The sequence below is a fragment of the Westerdykella ornata genome (genome assembly GCF_010094085.1).
Source record: "Westerdykella ornata strain CBS 379.55 unplaced genomic scaffold EI97scaffold_5, whole genome shotgun sequence".
NCBI classification, from domain to species: domain Eukaryota; kingdom Fungi; phylum Ascomycota; class Dothideomycetes; order Pleosporales; family Sporormiaceae; genus Westerdykella; species Westerdykella ornata.
This window is the reverse complement of record NW_022986855.1, coordinates 1,020,627-1,037,569: the sequence shown is the minus strand read 5'-3', so window position 1 is coordinate 1,037,569 and position 16,943 is coordinate 1,020,627. Positions and strand designations below refer to the sequence as shown.

The following is a 16,943-nucleotide window of genomic DNA, read 5'->3' as shown; positions in this document are numbered from 1 at the left end:
GTTCAACGACAAGACATCGCGCCAGTCATCACATTACAGTGATCACAGCATCCGGGTCGTGACTGGATAATATACCGCTCCACACTCACCTTTCGGAATCCGACAACCCTACCCAGACGTCAACATGTCTTACAGTATGCGCCATCGCTTCATTGATTGAAGCGAGGAAGGAAATCTGACAATATATGCTAGACAAGCCTGAGAAGGACTTCGAGGGCCCCAAGATCCACAAGATCCGCATCACCCTGACGTCCCGCAACGTCAAGTCTCTCGAGAGTGCGTCCCGCCCAATATCTCATGTTTGCGCCCTCTTATACTGACAACCCTCACAGAGGTCTGCGAGGAGCTCATCGGCCGCGCCAAGACCAAGGACCTCCGCGTCAAGGGCCCCGTCCGCCTCCCCACCAAGAACCTCAAGGTCACCACCCGCAAGACCCCCTGCGGTGAGGGTTCCAAGACCTGGGATACCTTTGAGATGCGCATCCACAAGCGTCTCATTGACTTGAACGCCCCTACCGAGGTTGTCAAGCAGATCATCATCAACATCGAGGCTGGTGTCGAGGTCGAGGTTACGATTGCTGCTTAAGTGCAGTGATGTGTAAGACATGACGGATGGGTGGTGAGGAGGACGAAGGTGGAAGGGATATCGCGATGTAGCGAAGAATACATGAATGGGGTCATTCCCTGCAAGTTGCACGCGTTTTGCTAAAGTGATGTCTATTGAAGTTAACATTGACTTCTTCAGGTCGGATTGATTTCTTTCTCGGCATACTGCACAAGGCGCCGACTCTCGCAGTAGCCAATGATATACGACACTCACCGAATAAAAGCACAGGTACATTGAGGAAAGAGATATAAAACGGTCGAGCGAGCCAGCGCCCACCAGTCTTATTCTATACGAATCTATGAATGCATACATGTATGTGGCGTTATGCAATGCAACGCTACGCAACGAATGCCCAAACAAACCCTCCGTTTATCCAAGCATATGGACAAAGGGGAGCAAACCCAACCAGGCGGGCTGGTACATTCACCTCCTCACAGCTTGAACTCCCTTCCATGACGCCTTCCACTCCAGCGCTTCTCCGCCCCTCCCTCCTTCTCATACCATCGCAGCCCAGCAATCTCCCAATACGCCTCCTCGAAGACTTCCGGCTTCTCTCGCACATATTCCTCACATGTCTCAAACCCCGTCTTCTCCTTACAACTGCTTCCCCACACGTCCTCCTGCCCTGCCCACTCGCCGCAAAAGGCCGTGTTGAAGATGATACGCAGGTCCTTGAAGCGGGCGGTAAAGTCGCACCCGGAGCCGGAGAAGCGCGCGATTGGGGAGATGGGGAAAGTTTTTGGGTCAGGGGTACCGCTGCCGTTGAACTGTCTAGCCAGAGACGAAGTCGACGAGAGCAGGTCGCGAGGCAGAAACCAGGCGGTTATGGAAGTGTGCGTCCATTCGAGGATATAAACTCCACCCCCGGCAGCGTTGAACGGCGTGCCGTAGGAAGGCAGTGGTTGAGAATTCAACTCCGACTGACCACCACCCGCCGTAGAAGACAGCGTATACGATTCCGGCGCCAGGATACTGCATCCCTTATTCTTGGACTGGTCCGGCGCCGCGACGTCGCAGTCATCCGTCACCATAGTGCCCGAGAACGACGACATCATTTCGTTTCCCTCCCCAGACCCATCGCCCATAGCAGCAGTAGTCGAATTATCGACCACGCACCCCTTACTCGTATGCAACGTAACGCTATTCCTAACATCATCGTTGACACCCTCCAGGATATCGATTTCCCCGCCCACAGGCCACTGCTCTCTACCTAGCAGCCAGAACGCAGGCCACGTCCCGCACTCGCTGGCGGGCATGTGCTTGATATCGGCTACCAGCAACCCGGCATCGTTTTTGCCAGGAGGCGGGTTGAAATTGACGGTGCTTTCTGCGCGCACGGAGGCGCGTCCGGTGGTGGCTGGTTTGGAGGTGGAGTCGACGCCTAGGAAGACGGAGGAGGAGGGCTCGAGGTAGCCGATCAGCTGGGAATGGATTGCCGAGGAGAGGTTCTGGTAGGAGACGAAGCCCTTGCTGGGGTCGGCGGAGCTGTAGAGGGCGAAGTTGGGGAAGAAGTTTTTGTGCGAGAGGTCGGTTTTGAGGGTGTAGGTCGAGTTTGCTGCCGAGGTCAAGGGGGCGGTTGACAGGGTGAGGAGGAATGTGAGGAGAGTGGGTGGGCCGGCCATTTTGTTTCTTGGTTGAAGGTTGGTTGAGAAAGTAGAGGGATTTTGAAGAGATGGGATGGCTTGGTTAGGGAGTGTGGAGTTGGCGCCTGGCCGGAGGTAGAATGATCAAGGAAGAAGAAAGAGAAAGATTTGGAAGATTTGGACTGAAAACCCTGGTCAGAGAATGGAGGTGTTTAAAAAGGTACCGCCTGGGCTGTAATGGAGAGCGAACAATGTCGTTCTGAATAGAGACAAAGTGTATTCACAAGGGCATTCTTCCAGCCTGGACAATAAACTCCCCGAAATCGCCGCAGTGACAATGTCGTATTATAGAAGAAAGTGAAAGAGAAAGGACCAATGAGCGTAATATTGCTAAAGAAAGAAAAGGGAAACTGGTAATAGATCAGGTAGGTTTTTTTGGGGGTTGTCGTCGGGGATTCGCGTAGTAGTCAAACTGTGTAACTGCGTAGCTGGTGCTAGTGATTACATGATGTGACTCAGGGGTAAAACACTGTCTTCACCCTGACCCTCACCTTTGTCTTCTTTCAGCCGTGACCGACAAAATGAATCTCATGCATCGTCGTTGGGGAAATCTGGAGATGAGAAGGCTATCGAACCTTCCCTTCCTTGAGGCGGGCATCGAGAGTCTGGTCATACCACAAAATCAAGGGCGCTTGAAAGGAGTTTGTTATTACAGAAGCTCAAAAGCGGTAGCGTCCTGCCGACTTTACTACCAGCGCTGTGATTGACAAAGAGGCGTGAACGTTGATAAAAATAATGGGGCACACATTTTCTGTGCTCGCGGTTCGGAGTCTCATTTTTCGCGGTAAATCGTTGTAAACCTTGAAGGCATCAGATTCTAGAGGTAATCCATGTGCAACAAAAAGGTGCGTAGTCCGTCCTGTCAAAGCTGTGAATCTCCTCGGCGAGTTCTCCGATTTGGTTGTTAGACTCTCAATATGCCATTCAAACGTGCTCTCGTAGGGTAGTTTGGTGACACCACATTGAAACCCTCACGAACGTCGCCCAGCCAATTAGGAAGTCTGTCCCACCCTTCCTGCTGACATCAATCGTTACCTGCTTGCGTAATTCATTAGGATCTATTTATCTAATACAAGAGTGCCGTTCCCAAAGCGAAGTAGAAATGGGACGTGCTTAGTCTTGCTGCAGCGGAGGGGCTTCCCGCAACTTCGCCATATTGGGCACCTTTGGGGTTTCTTTGAGTTACAAAGGTGTCTATTTGAAGGCGAGAGGTGTTACAGGCCTTGCACTCCGGAGGTCTTCAAGCTGCTCAGAGCAGAAGACTCTCCGGTTCATAAGTCGGCCAAGCTGGTGAAAGAACCCCACTGCCCTTGCCCGACTTTTCGAGCAGTGATAAGTGGTTTGAGTGGGCTGACTTCGATGAGACAATGCTCCCACTTCGACTTGCAATCGATCGCAATGAGCGGAGACGAGTTTCCCAAAGTGATGAATGTTGGCGATGGTCTGAACTGCCACAGTCGAATGAAAGACGAGTCGAAAGTTAATCACTGCAATGCCTATGGACTCATCCACCACTGGTCATCGTCTGAAGGCGCTTAGCGGTGTTATCTTTGCGGACTTTTCAATTAATAAAATGTAAGCGTCGAGGAGATTTGAAAGAAAGATAGAACCTTCACATCCTTGCCCAAATGACTTGACAGGACCCATCAGGACCTAGAGTACCCTGAATATCCGGAGCTCCGGAATTCGGTCGAATCGCAACATGGCCAGGCCAGAGGGCTTCATACCCCATGATAGGGAGATTGAAATTCCTGGCCTGACAAGAGGATGCCTTGAGATTCTCCTCGAGAGAGGAACTGTGGCAACGACTCCCTTCTTCCCAATGCGGCAAATTGTGGGGCTCTAGTCCTGTGGCTGTGCGCCTTGGCAAATGACTCATTCTGAGTTGATATCGATCTCACGACAATCTCCTCGAGCATCATAGAAGGAAACTTTCAAACCACGAATTATGAGTCGATTGGATAGGTCTGGCTGTGTCTGCGATGCACTTGGCATCGGTCGATTCATGGAGATGGCCGGACCAAAGAGACGGATCTTCAGACCTCAGGATCATGGGATGGCTACGGACCTAGGGAATATATAAAGACACGAGTTGCCAGCGTAAATACAAACATCTTCAACGTCTTTTCAGCAGCTTCGACAGCCTTCAATTGATTGACGAACTTCCCGTTCTTTGAATAACTCCACCACCACCGAAGCTACAATCATGAGCGACACAGCAACCAACCCGGGCGCAAACACCGACACCCACCTTCATTCCCAGGAACAGCAGCATGAATCCCACTCCACGCTCGTACCATCGAAAAGGTACTTGTGCACTTCATGCCAGGTTTCCTTTCACGATGGGCAGGAGCAACGTGTACACATGAAAGAAGCATGGCAGTACGTTCGAATCCGATTGGATCTATCGATATGGGAAACTGACACCACAACAGCGTCTACAACATCAAACGACGAATAGCATCGCTTCCACCAATCCCCCGGGACATCTTCGAAACCCAGATCGAGAAGAAGGCCGAAACGAACCGTGAACCCAGTCCCACGCCCAGCAGCAGCGATTCCAGCAGCGATGAAGAAGCCTCACAGATCGAATTCTCGCGCCTCACATCCCCTTACCTCTGTCTTTTCTGCTCTGAATCCTTTCCTACTTCCTCTGAGGGCTTCTCCTCTAACCTCTCACACATGCGCACCGTGCACGGCCTATCCATCCCCAACGCAGGAGCCGTATCAGACCTCCAGAGCCTAGTGGAGTATCTAGCCACCGAAGTGAGGATATGGCACGAATGTCTCTACTGCGGAGCTGTCAAGGGCTCCGCCGCGAGTGTCCAGAGCCATATGCGGGATAAAAATCACTGTCTTTTGAATCTGGAGAGGGAGCCGGAGTTGAGAGATTTCTGGGAAAGGAGTCCGGGCTTGTCGGAAGGGGAAGAGGGAAGCGATGACGGCAAGGAAGAGAAGGGTTTGAAGGAATTGGATCTAGATTCTACGGATGGCGAGATTCGACTGCGTGATGGGAGAGTCATTGCCTCGAGACAGGCCGCTCCGGAGATCAAGAAAGCGGTGCGGAAACAACGGGCGCTTGCGGCCTCGGCGATGCAGGCATTACCTCCTGGATCCGAAGAGCAACAAGGCTCATCCTCGACATCTTCACCAAGCACGCAACTAACTCACCTCCGCACATCACGCGATCTCGCCCAGCGTCTGGACGTCCCGCCGTCACCGCCCCCAATCACACTTCCCTCGCGCCAACAGCTCTCCCGCCGCGACGAGATGAGTATAACGGGTCTTTCTCCACAGCAACAGCGCGCGCTCGTGCTGGCGGAGAAGAAGGCGCAGAGGAGCGAGGCGATGGCCAGGAGAGCGAGGGACTGGGCATACGCGCAGGGCAAGAATAGTCAAAAGTTTGATCAGTTGGATAATGGCAAGGGGAAGTGGGGGAAGCAGAATCATAAGTTGATGCCGAGGTAGAAGGGGTGTTGGTGGCTGTTTTGGGAAAGGCTAGAGGGGGAGAGGGAGAGGGATGGATGGTTAGGGATTTCGGGGAGAAGTTGGCTTTTAGATAAGGGCTCTGCTCTTGGGGATACGCGCTTCCTGAGATCTGCGGAGAGGTTTGGTCTACCGGAATGTTCATATACAGAATTCGCTTCTCCAAATGTATGAAGCGTATCCGGTTATGCCAAAATGATCGCATGCGGCCCGAGTTGACCTATATGGACCTATATCAGACCTTGCACGTGAGCATATGTAGCTTCGTAACTTCATGCATAAAAATCTATGCTATAAGACACGCATCGAAGATCCCTGATGCCTGTGCGACAAGGATGCGATGTGAAATACATACATGATAAATACCATGATTCTGGAAGCATTAGAAGACGTAAAGATGCCTTGAACAAGCGGGTAAAAATTGCAAATCATATATGACATGCAGCGCTCGTAGCATAGCCTTGTGGAACGTAGAAAACCCCAAAGTGCTTTAACGATGGAAATGCAAATCACCAACGATATGCAAATGATTGCGCGTGTGTTATACAATGCCCGTCTACTCCGTGGCGAAAGCGCGATTGCTGCCCACTTACCTAGAAATATGTACAAGGCCTAGGATCAATATTCACACTCCGCTATGCGCCAATAGAAGCCAACAGCACACAATCGAGCAAGATGATAGAAGTTCCGAACCCCTCACCCACCCTCATGCTTCCTCAGACTCTCTGGCCCGCAGTTCTCCTCTGGAGGCAGAAGGCGCTGATAGGTCGCATGCCCGGCCAAGGTCGCTTCCCTATGCTCCAGGAAGCTCCTCACCCTCTCCTTCTTATCTCCCGTCATCCTAGTCGCGTGCTGTGACCTGGCGAGCTGCAGACTCGCTTCTCTGTGTACTTTCTCCCTCTGCTCCATGACCGATGACGACATTGCATTTGCGCGGGTCCCCTGGACGATTCCGCCCAGCGACACGGCGAGCAGGATGAAGGACATGAAGCCGAAGTTGGACATATATACGGTGCGGCTATCCGCATCGTCCTTTGGGACATTCCGACGATGCCACCGCTCCCAGTCCTCCCATGTTGCGTTGTGCAGCGGGTCGTGCTCCGTACTCCACGTCTCTGCCGCCGCACCCCGGCCGAAAGGCGAGTATGGGTGAGAGGGGGAATGGGAAGGGTTCTCCGCCCATCCTGCTCCCCACAGGTCGTACGCCCTCCGTTTGGAGTCGTCGGACAGTATGCCGTGGGCCGCGACTATGAGGCGGTATCGCTCGAGGCGGACGGCAGGAGGGACATGGGCGACGGGGGAGGAGACGTGGCAGCTGTCAGGGTGGTACAGCTTTGCTAGGGCGTAGAAGCGGCGTTTCGTGTAGGGTTGGCCGTGGTGGCAGCAGAGGATCTGGTAGGGGGTGGGGAAGCGCCGCGGGTGGATGGGAGTGGGCCATGTGAGGTCTGCTTCTTCGTAATGGGGCTGCGGGTGGGGGTTGGGGTGTGAAGACGAGGGTGAGGGCGAGGACCTAGGAGGTTGCTCATGGATAGCTTCGGCGTGCTGCGCGTAGGGGCGTCGTTGCTGTCGCGGGCGCTGTGTGGGTGGAAACGGATGACGGCATCTCGAGCATGGTGGCGGCGGAGAGGTGCAACAGAATGCCGCAACGCTGGGCCCGGAGGAGAGAAGGATGGCAGGTGTTTTGGGAGGCATTTTCCAAACAATTGAATACGCTAAAGGCGGGAGACCTCCGCCACGGAGGGCTCATGGAGCTGGAGGGCTCATAGCAGGTGTGTCGTGTGTGAGTGTTTGGCATTGCCCGCGGGGTGATCCAGCAGGACAGGCGATAGAAGCATTGACAGTCGCTTAACGGACCTTTTCCGGTTAGAATTGGGACCAGGGCCAGGCTCAGCATGAACACCTCAACCACGAAGGATGCGGAGCTTGGGGTACTGCGCACTCTGAAGCCATGCATTTGAACCGCTCCGTTGCACAGTTTAATGGATCCATTCATTAACATTACACTAAAGGCGTATAGAATGAATGGTCGACTATACAATCGGGGTTGTTCCTGGCGCGCGCGTGGTGGCGCCAGTCCTCTCTCAGTTGCTGTTTCTCCCTCATCTCCGACTAGAACGCGAATGCCATCACGTTTCGAACCATTGCCCACGGCCCTCCATCCCGCCCATCTTCATCATCAGCCGTTTCCCACGTTGCCTTCTCACGCTCGGCGTCTCAACTACAGCCACCAGTTCAAACAGCACTTGAACAAACAGTGGGGCCTTCCCGCAAAACCCCTATCCTTCTCCAACTCATTCGGTTTGATCTTCCACACAGACTCGGGCCTTCGCGTCCGATTTCACTTTTGAGTTTCTTGTGCTACCGTAGCTCCCCTACCTGGCGTTTGCATAAACTCGGTCGCCTATATGTGACGCACGTTATCGTAGCCTGCGTTTACGTGCCACTGCTGAGTCTGTGGAGGTGGGTTGCGCCAGGCCAGGGCAGTGAGCAGTGGGAGGTTGTGTATAAGTGGAGTGGCCGCTGGTTTGGACCGTTCCTATATTTCCCTTCACGATTTCATCTCTTCATCTTCTCATACATCGCCTCCTTTGGATACTGCCAATGGCTCAATATCCTGACCCAGATATGCGTGACCTGGAAGAGGAGCTGGCAACCTCAATTCAGCGTCGGCAAGACCAACATGGGAACCCCCTTGCAGGACTCTTCACGTTGACAAGGCGCATGGAGACCGAGATCGACGATCAGTTCGACGTCGATATGACCATACTGGATTTCCTAGCATTCAAGGCGACCGAGTCTGTGTTTGAGTGGCATTCGCGGTCGGATCCCTTCCATTCAGACCTTCCCAGCGCCTTGGTAACAACGACTGCTGGTAAGTCGATTATCTACCCACTATGCCTGTTCCACAACATATCGTACGTGGTTATAGAGCAGACCAAAGGAAATGCCAGGGCAGTTTCTGGCACGTTCACCTCAAGTGTTCACACCCCACTAACTCCTCCTCTGCAGAATGGAGGAATGTCCTCAAACATAGGTACGACGGACGGCGTCTCAACAACCAAACGGCGCTCCGATCGCGGCTGCTGCAGTTTGCTCTACTGTTTACTCACCGTCTAAATCATGACAAAACATGGACAAACGAATTTTCGCTGAGTGAGATTCGTGCTCGAAACAGGAGTAGGGGCCTGTATTGGTCCCAAAAATGTACACACTCTCCCGCTCTAAGAGAACCGTTTGATGTCCGCAGCGAGTTCCCACTGTCTGATGGAGCCCTGGCACAACGGAGGCACGAATTGGCATCGAGATTAAGTATACCCGTGGACAAGAGAAGATGCGTCACAGACGTGGATGGCACTCCTTCTTTACACTGTCTACTTCCACTCTTCGTGGAGCTCACGGCGGCCAGAGCTTCTCTTGAAGACGAGTGGTTTCCTACAAGAGAATGGATGCATCTAGCCGGGCAGTTCATGCTTCAAGCCGTTCTTGAGGAGTACCTGCGAAATGGTGCGTATGGAGAAGAGACGTTCAATACCATATTCGCATTTGGTTGCCCGGGGACAGCTGAGGAGGCAGGGGAGGGTGACGATATCCGAGCCATGCGCAGGATCTTCTGCAACAAAGCCAACCAGCACGAACAGGTGCATGGGTGGGCCAAGATTCGGCGCCACTATATCAACGAGGTAAGCAGGCCTTCCAACTCTGACTTCAGTCTCCAACCGTTCCATAGCTTCTTCCCAATTCACCCTCCGTATCGCAACTCCAGGCCATGGAAGCAGCCCAGGATCGGTTCCCATACCCCGCTTTTGAGGCAGAAGTCATGGCGTTTTTGATCTCTTTGCATGAAGGGTTCGACAAGCCTGATCTTGTGCAGGTTGAAGAAGGCCGCATCACTATTCATGGGAATGAACTGGGAGAGAAGGAATCAAGGGAGATGATTCGTCGCATGCATCTCGATGCCTAGTTCGATTACCTTCGCTACCGAGACGGGCTCTTACTTTTCATGCCTATTTTCAGCGTCTTACACTCCTTTCTTTGTTCATGCTGTCGCGTCTGCATCTTGGATGTCGGCTCTTTCACGACTCTTTCAGCTTCCATGCAAGTCACCTTTTCATGATTCATGTATAGCCTATCCACGAAATCTAGCAACTGCCAAGGGCGAAGTAAGAAACACTTTCTACGTTTAGCGGCTACCTTAGTGCTACTTTTCTACTGCATCTGGAACCATTACCTTGGGACATCGTCTTTGTTCTATCATGGTTTCTTTTTCTTGGACTATGTTCGCTTGACAGTTAGTCGCGAGGCACAGTAACACGACATATGTGCAACACCAATCATCTCCAATACTGACAGATCCGATGGAATCTAGGATCCATGTGGCGTATATCAGTGACAGACGCCTCCAACTGCAATTACCAACACAGCACTGCAGTCTTGCCAGACCTCACCTACCAACCACGAGTGCATCTTTTCCCTGTCGGAGTAGGGCACAGCAACAGTAGTGTGTCTAGATGGTGAAAGGCTGCAAAATCCACTAAGATCGCTCAGCGTGGAAAAGGAGAAAGCAGCGGTAGGCGGACGACCTCCCCACCGCTTCCAAGATGGCGCCATGACAACACCGGGTGAAAGTGTGAAAGTACAGGTGCGCGCAACCTCTCCTGGGTATAAAATTCCAGCGCCGCCCACATCCTCAGTTCTTTCCTTCAACCTCACCTCAAACAACCCCAACTCAAAGGTTCAATCAATCTTTCGCAACTCCTCTGAGCAAACCTTTTCCTGTCTACCCTTCATCTCAGTCAAGATGTTCTCCTTTTTCTCTCCCCGCAATCTCAACGTGGGAGTGGTCGTCTTCTCCATGATGGCTATATTCTCTCTTCTCGTCGGCAATGGTGTTTCTGCGCAAGCTACAGGCAAGGCGTCCATCATCCTTGTCCCAGGAGCCTTCCATCAGGAGATTGTCTACGACCAGGTCGTCGAGCTCCTGCACCAACAACAATACCCGCACGTCTTTGCGGTCGACCTTCCCTCCGTTGGTAGCATGGCCGGCCGTAACGAAGACGTCACCGCCGTCCGCAACATCCTCTCTCGTGAGCTGAACCAGAGTCGAAACGTCGTCCTCGTCGGCAACAGCTACGGAGGCACAGTCATCGGCGAAGCCGTCAAGGGTTTCCCCAGCAACAACACAGCATCCACAGCCAGTGGCAATTCTGGTCAAGGCAAGGTTCTGGGCCTCGTCTTCTTTGCGGGCTACCTTCCGTGGATCAGCCATGTCGAACATCCCGAAACGAAGCCCGACGTCCGCACCATCTCACCCTCGTTCTTCCGTTTCACCGACGACGGCAAGGTCTACGCGGATGGCGATTCAGCTCTCCCACCGTCCGTCACCTTCTACAACGACCTCACTGCGGCTCAGCAGGCGTACTGGACCAGCCAATTGCAGTACTCCAGCTTCGACTCCCTCAACGCGACCGCTACGTACATTCCGTACACGGGGGATTTCAGGTGCCATTACATCATTGGGCAGCGGGATGTTTCCGTGCCGGAGGCATTGGCCTACAGCTACATTAACCAGACTGGAGCGCAGTTCGAGGTGCAGTGGATTGATGCTGGGCATATTCCCATGATCGGTAAGCCGAATGAAGTGACCAACATCATTCGCAAGGCGGCCGGGGAGGTGTTTTAAGGAGGATTACTGGCATGAGGGGTCAGCATCTGCAGATGGGGTGAGGATGGGATGATTTGGACTGAAGGGATAGAGGAAGAATCTCAAGAAGTGGAGGACGTCTGTACATTACAGGATAGTGTGTCTGAACGAGAATGTCATCGAATGGAAGGCTCCGCCGTGTCAAACCTTGTGTGCTGAGTATAGGCCGTGATATCCAATGCAAGCTATACATACTGATATGTGCTTGCCATTAGCTTGCTCCATTGAGCGCACATGAGATGGGTGAAAGGGACATGGAACAAGCTTTAGCCAAGATTGATCTCCCACTTAGTCATCTAGCGCCCGCACCCTCTCCCCATGCAGCTGGCCTGCGCGCAGCCAGTCTTCAAGCTACACTCGCAGTATCAGAACCACGCGCCGGACCCTCCAATCGTCTATTTAAAGGTGAGTATCCTCCCATCATCACCCCCTTCCTGTCTGTTACACCCACTGCCCAATGCACGTTGCGACGATGCAAACCGGCGCGCGAGGGAGCACCCCGCTGCGTATGAACCAGGAAGCCGCAGCGGGCGCACGATCACAATGATGCATCATCATGCTTCTATCAGACGACTAAACCCCGCGACTAACATGGGATAGTAGACGAACAGGATAGCTTCACTGCAGCGCCCACGATGCCCGCAATGCTGGAAGACCCGACGGCGCCCGTCATCAAGCGGCGACTCATCGCTCAAGACAGGACGCACATCTTTCCGTCCGATTTCCCGCTTCCAGAGGGCATCGTACCGAAACAAGTGACGCTGCGTGATCGCGTGAGCATCGCGACAATCATACCCTATTCATCCCCAAAGCAGGTTCCTCCGCCTCTGCTGGCGTACCTGGCCGACCAATTCGCGAGCGAGATTGAGAAGGGCGACACCTATCCTATGCTGGAGCCGCTGCCGGTGGACAAGTTTGGGGAATACTGGTTTGGCCTGTTCGGGGCTATCATGTTACTGGGAGATATACATGATGCGGACGAAGTGCGGAGTATGGCGCAGCATGGCGTGGATTGGGACAAGGCTTGTTTGGGTAGCTTCTATATCAAGCCGAATTATCCTGGACGGTCGAGCCATGTGTGCAATGGTGGGTTTCTTGTTACGGACAGAGCGAGGAATAGGGGCGTGGGACGGTTGATGGGGGAGACGTACTTGGAGTGGGCGCCGAAGCTGGTATGTTCTCTTCTGAAGAAGAGGAAGAGAGCGTGCGGGACACTGACTGGCGTAGGGCTACATATATTCGGTCTTCAACCTCGTCTACGAGACCAACGTAGCCTCTTGCCGAATCTGGGACGCCTTGGGCTTCAAGCGTATCGGTCGTGTCAAAGGCGCCGGAAACCTGCGCTCCCATCCTGGCGAGCTTGTCGATGCTATTATTTACGGGAGGGAACTTGGCCAAGAGGAAGACTTTGTTTCCGAGGAGCGCTTCGACAAGATCAGATTCTACCTCAAGACAGGCAAATATCCTAACGGCGCAGATCGGGCAGAGAAATCCCGGCTCCGAAGCGCCTCGGTGCATTATAAGCTCATACCCGCCCAAGGCAATGAGCCGGAAAAGTTGATGTTGAAGGGGAAAGAGGTAATTTCCGATACGCAGGGACAGTACGATATTGCCAGACAAATACATCAAGATGGGCACGGTGGTATCAATAAGACGACCGCTACTATCAACGAGCGGTACCACTGGGTGCGCATCAAAGAGACGGTCAGCCAGGTTATTCGCAATTGCCCCGAGTGCAGTGAGATGAATAAGCACCTCGCCAGCAGTCGTGTGCATTACAATTCTTCAAAATTCCGACAGGAACAGGGACAGCAGCAGAACCAGCCACAACAACAACAACAACCTGCTAAGCAACCAAGCCCGCCTGAGAAGCCACAACCCCCTCAACATCAGCCTCCCTCTCAGACCCCGCAAACCCAGGCTCCGGCAACTACACCACAAAGACCGCTCCGACCCAGACCCGAATCCCCTAGCACCCAACTCCAAATTGAAACCGCGCAAGCGGAACAACAGCAACAGCAGGCCTATCCTGCAATACCACTGTATCATTCCGGTCCACCTGCTCCGCACACGCAACTAACTTACGCTCCCCAACACCAACCCCATTACCAGCAGCATCATGACAATATGGGCATGAATCTGCATATCAACAACAACAGGAACTACGACACCGTAGACCCGGCGCTAATGGGCGACCCTACGTCGTTGGAGAATCTGACCCCTTCGCCTTTCCTGAGCGCGGGTCAAGGGTTACACCCGCATCCTTCTGGTCCAATGGATATGGGAGGGCCTCCTCCGGTGGACCTGGGACATCCACATCCGATTCCGCATCCGCATATGCAGCCCATGGCCAATATGACTGCTGGCACCCCCTCGTCAGTGATGGACCCTGGAGATGATGTGGACGCGGAAATGGCAGAATTCGAAGACGAAGAGGGGATGCTGGTTGATGAGCATGGCTCCGGAGCGGGGGCTACTCCGGGTCCGCGAAGTAGTAGTGCGGCGAGGAGTAGAGCGAGGGTTAGAGTAAAGGGGACGGGAGTAGGAGCGGGCGGTGGGAAGGAGGAGATTAGAAGGCGGTTGGCGAGGGCGGGGGGAAGGGTGAGGGGGTTCTGAGGTCCTCATGTTGGTTATCTGACGTGAATGAGGGGAGGGGTGGTGCAGAAGGGTTAGGGTGGGTGAATTGAGCAGTGTGTTACAGCGGGTATAGATGGAGTGTCCGGGCCGCAAGCTTCTGCTGTTTTCATTAGGGTGTCTAGGTCGAGTGGACTTACCTCAGGTCCCTTTTCCGCGTATAGAAGTACGAAGGCTGGGTCGAGGTGGTTCCAATTCAACGTTCTGTTAAGGGTAATATATATTTGGCCTCATGGGAAGACTAGTTGGAAACAAATGTCTCCGGACGCCGTTCTTGAAATCACTTCTGCAAACAATTACCTGGCTGCATCCCTAAAGATTCCAATTCGAGGTCACGAATATGCGTGATCACGTGGACATGAGAATCACACCCCATCTACAGAGAAAACACATTATGTAGAAGACATGGCGGATTGTTCGTATTCAGCCGCCTTTCTGTATGAAAAAAAATAGTTCTTCCACAAGCTCTTCGCCCTTTTTGCCGCCCTTCGACAGGAGAAGAATCCAACATTGAAGTGCTTCGCCACCGCCCATTTCCCACAAGTCATTACCTAGGTAGGCTTCTCAGCTCTACGTTGTGATATACCATCGCCCGTTGACGGGAGTATATAAACAGCGGTGCTTCAATGTTCTTTTGAAAATACACAATAGGAGAGAGAAAAAAACAAAACGTACTACTCTATCCTTAAAACCACGACTTAGACACCATCATGGCGGACCCGACACCCGAAGAAGAACGAATCAACTACGAGACGTTTCGCGAGTGCGTGAGCGAGGTCGTTTTGAAGGCGTTGGCGGTGCCGAAGGAGGAGGAGGGGGCGAAAGGGCGGAAGAACAGGAGGAGAGGGAGGAGGGAGGGCAGGAGGAAGGGTCGTATGGCTGGTGATGATGTTGTAGGTGGAAGAGAAGGAGGAAAGGTAGCTGAAAGCAAGGTCGAGGAGCAAGACGCAGACGAAGAAGAGAATGCACGGCAGGGAGAAGAGGGAGAAAGCGCCAGCGATGCTGAGGACTTGGGCGAGTTTATTGATGTAAGTAAGCTTCACCATAGATCCATCCGTTCCTCTTCCTTTTCCTCGACGTCCCTTCCCCTTCCCCTCGAACCATTATTATATTCCCCCAACGAAAACAACAAACCCCCATTCCAACAGACTAACCTAACAACGCAGTACCTCACAACCCTCATCTTCCCAACCCTCCCCCCGACCCTCCGCACCCTCACTTCCTCGACCCTGAAATCCCTCCCGCAGGACCTCCAAACCACCTACACCCTCCCCCTCTCCCCGACCTTCATCGAATCCACCCTCCTCCCCGCAACCCTTACCCCAGAAATCAAAGACACCCTAACCGCCTACACCATCCCCCCTCCCAGTTCAACAGCCCCAACCGCCGCTCAGAATGCCACCACCGACGCGGACATCCAACCCCTCCTCACCACCCTCCTCTCTTCCTACATCGACCTCACCACCACTCCACCACCCCCGTACTCCTCCACCCGCACCGCGGAATGCGAACTCTGCCTCCGCGACTGGATCCCGCTAACCTACCACCACCTGATCCCCAAATCCGTGCACGACAAGGTGCGCAAGCGGGCGTGGCACCGGGACGACCGGCTCAACAGCGTGGCGTGGTTATGTCGTGCGTGCCATAGCTTCGTGCATCGCGTGTGCGGCAACGAGGAGTTGGCGAGGAGCTACTTCACCGTCGACTTGTTGATGGCGAGGGAGGATGTGCAGGCGTGGGTCAAGTGGGTGGGCAGGGTGAGGTGGAAGAGTCGCTGAGGGGGGAGGGAGAGAGGGAGGGAGAGAGGGAGGGAGGTAGGGAGTACGAGGTAGAGAGAAGGACTTGATGTGTTTTAGGAAGCGCGCGAGCCCTCGCAGAAAAAAACTGTTGATACGTAACGTAAATCGTGAATGTCGAATTCCGATAACCCAAGTCCGCTCGCTTTTCCCATCTGTTACAATATCATACACACACACACACCCAATCTCTCGTCCCTCTTTTTAAAACCCCCTCGCGCTTAAAAAGTCAAGAACCTGCTGTTTATGATGTCCCTGCACATCAACATTAGCCCCCTTCCCTCCTGGACCCCTCGCACAGCTCAAACCCCTCACGAAACACATACCTTAACAATGACCTGCCTCGACACTTGAGTCAAATGAACCTCGTCATCCGTCTTCCCAAGGAACAGCCTCAGCTCATCCTTCAAGGCATGCACGTCCCCCGTTACCCTCCTCACAACCGTCGTGCGCAGGTTCCCGCCGCGCTTGTAGTCGGTGAACACGGGGAAGTTGTTATTCCGCGTGCGCTCGACGTGGTATTTTGCGGGGCCGAGCACGAGCTTCGTTTCTTCTACTGTGATCTCGGTTCCTTGCTGCTGCTTCTGTGGGTTGGGTGTCTGAAGGGGCGTGGGACTCGAGGTGCTAGGCGCCGAAGGGGTTTGGGAGATGTGGCCGGACGGGAGAACGGGTTTGGAGGATGCGGGATTCGGGTTATCGGATTCTATAGCTGCTTCTGCGGCGGCGAGGTCGGCGGCGCGGGTTGCGGCTTCGGGGGTGGAAGGGGTGGGAGGGAGAGTCGTTCGTGAGGGTCCTGTGGTAGGGTGGGGAGCGGCCGGGTGTTTGGAGGCGGCGCCTGGAGGGCCTGAGACATAGTTAGATTCGTTGAGTTCCTGTGAACAGAAGGGGTGAGGCTGTTATACCGTCTGCGCGTAGTCTTGATGCAGTTGAGAAGCGAAAGGCCTGGCAAGATGCGGATCGCGGTGCAGCGAACGGCCGCAGAAAGGGAAGTAAACGCTGTATCCGCGGCATTGTCGAGTTTCCGAGTCTAGTCCTCCTCAATGGAGCCCAAAGAACAATTCGGAAAAGTGGACAAT

At 53.6% G+C, this 16,943-nt stretch overlaps 9 protein-coding genes across 9 annotated transcripts; 6 read left to right on the top strand and 3 right to left on the bottom strand.

Moving 5' to 3' along the window:
• Nucleotides 1–124: 124 nt before the first annotated feature.
• EI97DRAFT_499920 (ribosomal protein S1) lies at nucleotides 125–831 on the top strand (the record flags this gene model as incomplete). The annotated part of the gene is made up of 3 exons (XM_033802631.1): nucleotides 125–134; nucleotides 193–276; nucleotides 333–831. The coding sequence occupies 3 exons, from the start codon at nucleotides 125–127 to the stop codon at nucleotides 584–586; spliced, it is 348 nt and encodes a 115-aa protein (XP_033656044.1). The 3' UTR covers nucleotides 587–831.
• Nucleotides 832–907: 76 nt separating this feature from the next.
• Nucleotides 908–2,433, bottom strand: EI97DRAFT_431731 (uncharacterized protein). The gene has a single exon (XM_033798006.1). It carries the CDS (start codon nucleotides 2,227–2,229, stop codon nucleotides 1,039–1,041), a length of 1,191 nt encoding a protein of 396 aa, XP_033656043.1. The 5' UTR covers nucleotides 2,230–2,433; the 3' UTR covers nucleotides 908–1,038.
• A 1,742-nt stretch (nucleotides 2,434–4,175) lies between these two features.
• EI97DRAFT_492946 (uncharacterized protein) lies at nucleotides 4,176–5,989 on the top strand. Its single transcript, XM_033802344.1, has 2 exons — nucleotides 4,176–4,632; nucleotides 4,686–5,989. The coding sequence occupies exons 1-2, from the start codon at nucleotides 4,457–4,459 to the stop codon at nucleotides 5,716–5,718; spliced, it is 1,209 nt and encodes a 402-aa protein (XP_033656042.1). The 5' UTR covers nucleotides 4,176–4,456; the 3' UTR covers nucleotides 5,719–5,989.
• Nucleotides 5,990–6,034: 45 nt separating this feature from the next.
• Nucleotides 6,035–7,529, bottom strand: EI97DRAFT_431729 (uncharacterized protein). The gene has a single exon (XM_033798005.1). The coding sequence runs from the start codon at nucleotides 7,426–7,428 to the stop codon at nucleotides 6,433–6,435; it is 996 nt and encodes a 331-aa protein (XP_033656041.1). The 5' UTR covers nucleotides 7,429–7,529; the 3' UTR covers nucleotides 6,035–6,432.
• Nucleotides 7,530–8,361: 832 nt separating this feature from the next.
• EI97DRAFT_373019 (uncharacterized protein) lies at nucleotides 8,362–9,697 on the top strand (the record flags this gene model as incomplete). The annotated part of the gene is made up of 3 exons (XM_033795383.1): nucleotides 8,362–8,608; nucleotides 8,746–9,416; nucleotides 9,464–9,697. The coding sequence occupies 3 exons, from the start codon at nucleotides 8,362–8,364 to the stop codon at nucleotides 9,695–9,697; spliced, it is 1,152 nt and encodes a 383-aa protein (XP_033656040.1).
• A 405-nt stretch (nucleotides 9,698–10,102) lies between these two features.
• On the top strand, nucleotides 10,103–11,669 carry EI97DRAFT_431725 (alpha/beta-hydrolase). Its single transcript, XM_033798004.1, has 3 exons — nucleotides 10,103–10,980; nucleotides 11,038–11,425; nucleotides 11,524–11,669. The coding sequence occupies exons 1-2, from the start codon at nucleotides 10,589–10,591 to the stop codon at nucleotides 11,414–11,416; spliced, it is 771 nt and encodes a 256-aa protein (XP_033656039.1). The 5' UTR covers nucleotides 10,103–10,588; the 3' UTR covers nucleotides 11,417–11,425; nucleotides 11,524–11,669.
• A 403-nt stretch (nucleotides 11,670–12,072) lies between these two features.
• On the top strand, nucleotides 12,073–14,419 carry EI97DRAFT_449129 (uncharacterized protein; the record flags this gene model as incomplete). The annotated part of the gene is made up of 3 exons (XM_033800200.1): nucleotides 12,073–12,609; nucleotides 12,665–13,479; nucleotides 14,284–14,419. The coding sequence occupies 3 exons, from the start codon at nucleotides 12,073–12,075 to the stop codon at nucleotides 14,417–14,419; spliced, it is 1,488 nt and encodes a 495-aa protein (XP_033656038.1).
• Nucleotides 14,420–14,653: 234 nt separating this feature from the next.
• Nucleotides 14,654–16,014, top strand: EI97DRAFT_256635 (uncharacterized protein). The gene is made up of 2 exons (XM_033794184.1): nucleotides 14,654–15,099; nucleotides 15,238–16,014. Exons 1-2 carry the CDS (start codon nucleotides 14,782–14,784, stop codon nucleotides 15,847–15,849), a joined length of 930 nt encoding a protein of 309 aa, XP_033656037.1. The 5' UTR covers nucleotides 14,654–14,781; the 3' UTR covers nucleotides 15,850–16,014.
• On the bottom strand, nucleotides 15,944–16,940 carry EI97DRAFT_431724 (uncharacterized protein). Its single transcript, XM_033798003.1, has 3 exons — nucleotides 16,770–16,940; nucleotides 16,194–16,711; nucleotides 15,944–16,122 (listed from the first exon to the last, which is right to left on the bottom strand). Exons 1-3 carry the CDS (start codon nucleotides 16,876–16,878, stop codon nucleotides 16,072–16,074), a joined length of 678 nt encoding a protein of 225 aa, XP_033656036.1. The 5' UTR covers nucleotides 16,879–16,940; the 3' UTR covers nucleotides 15,944–16,071.
• Between the last annotated feature and the right edge of the window lie 3 nt (nucleotides 16,941–16,943).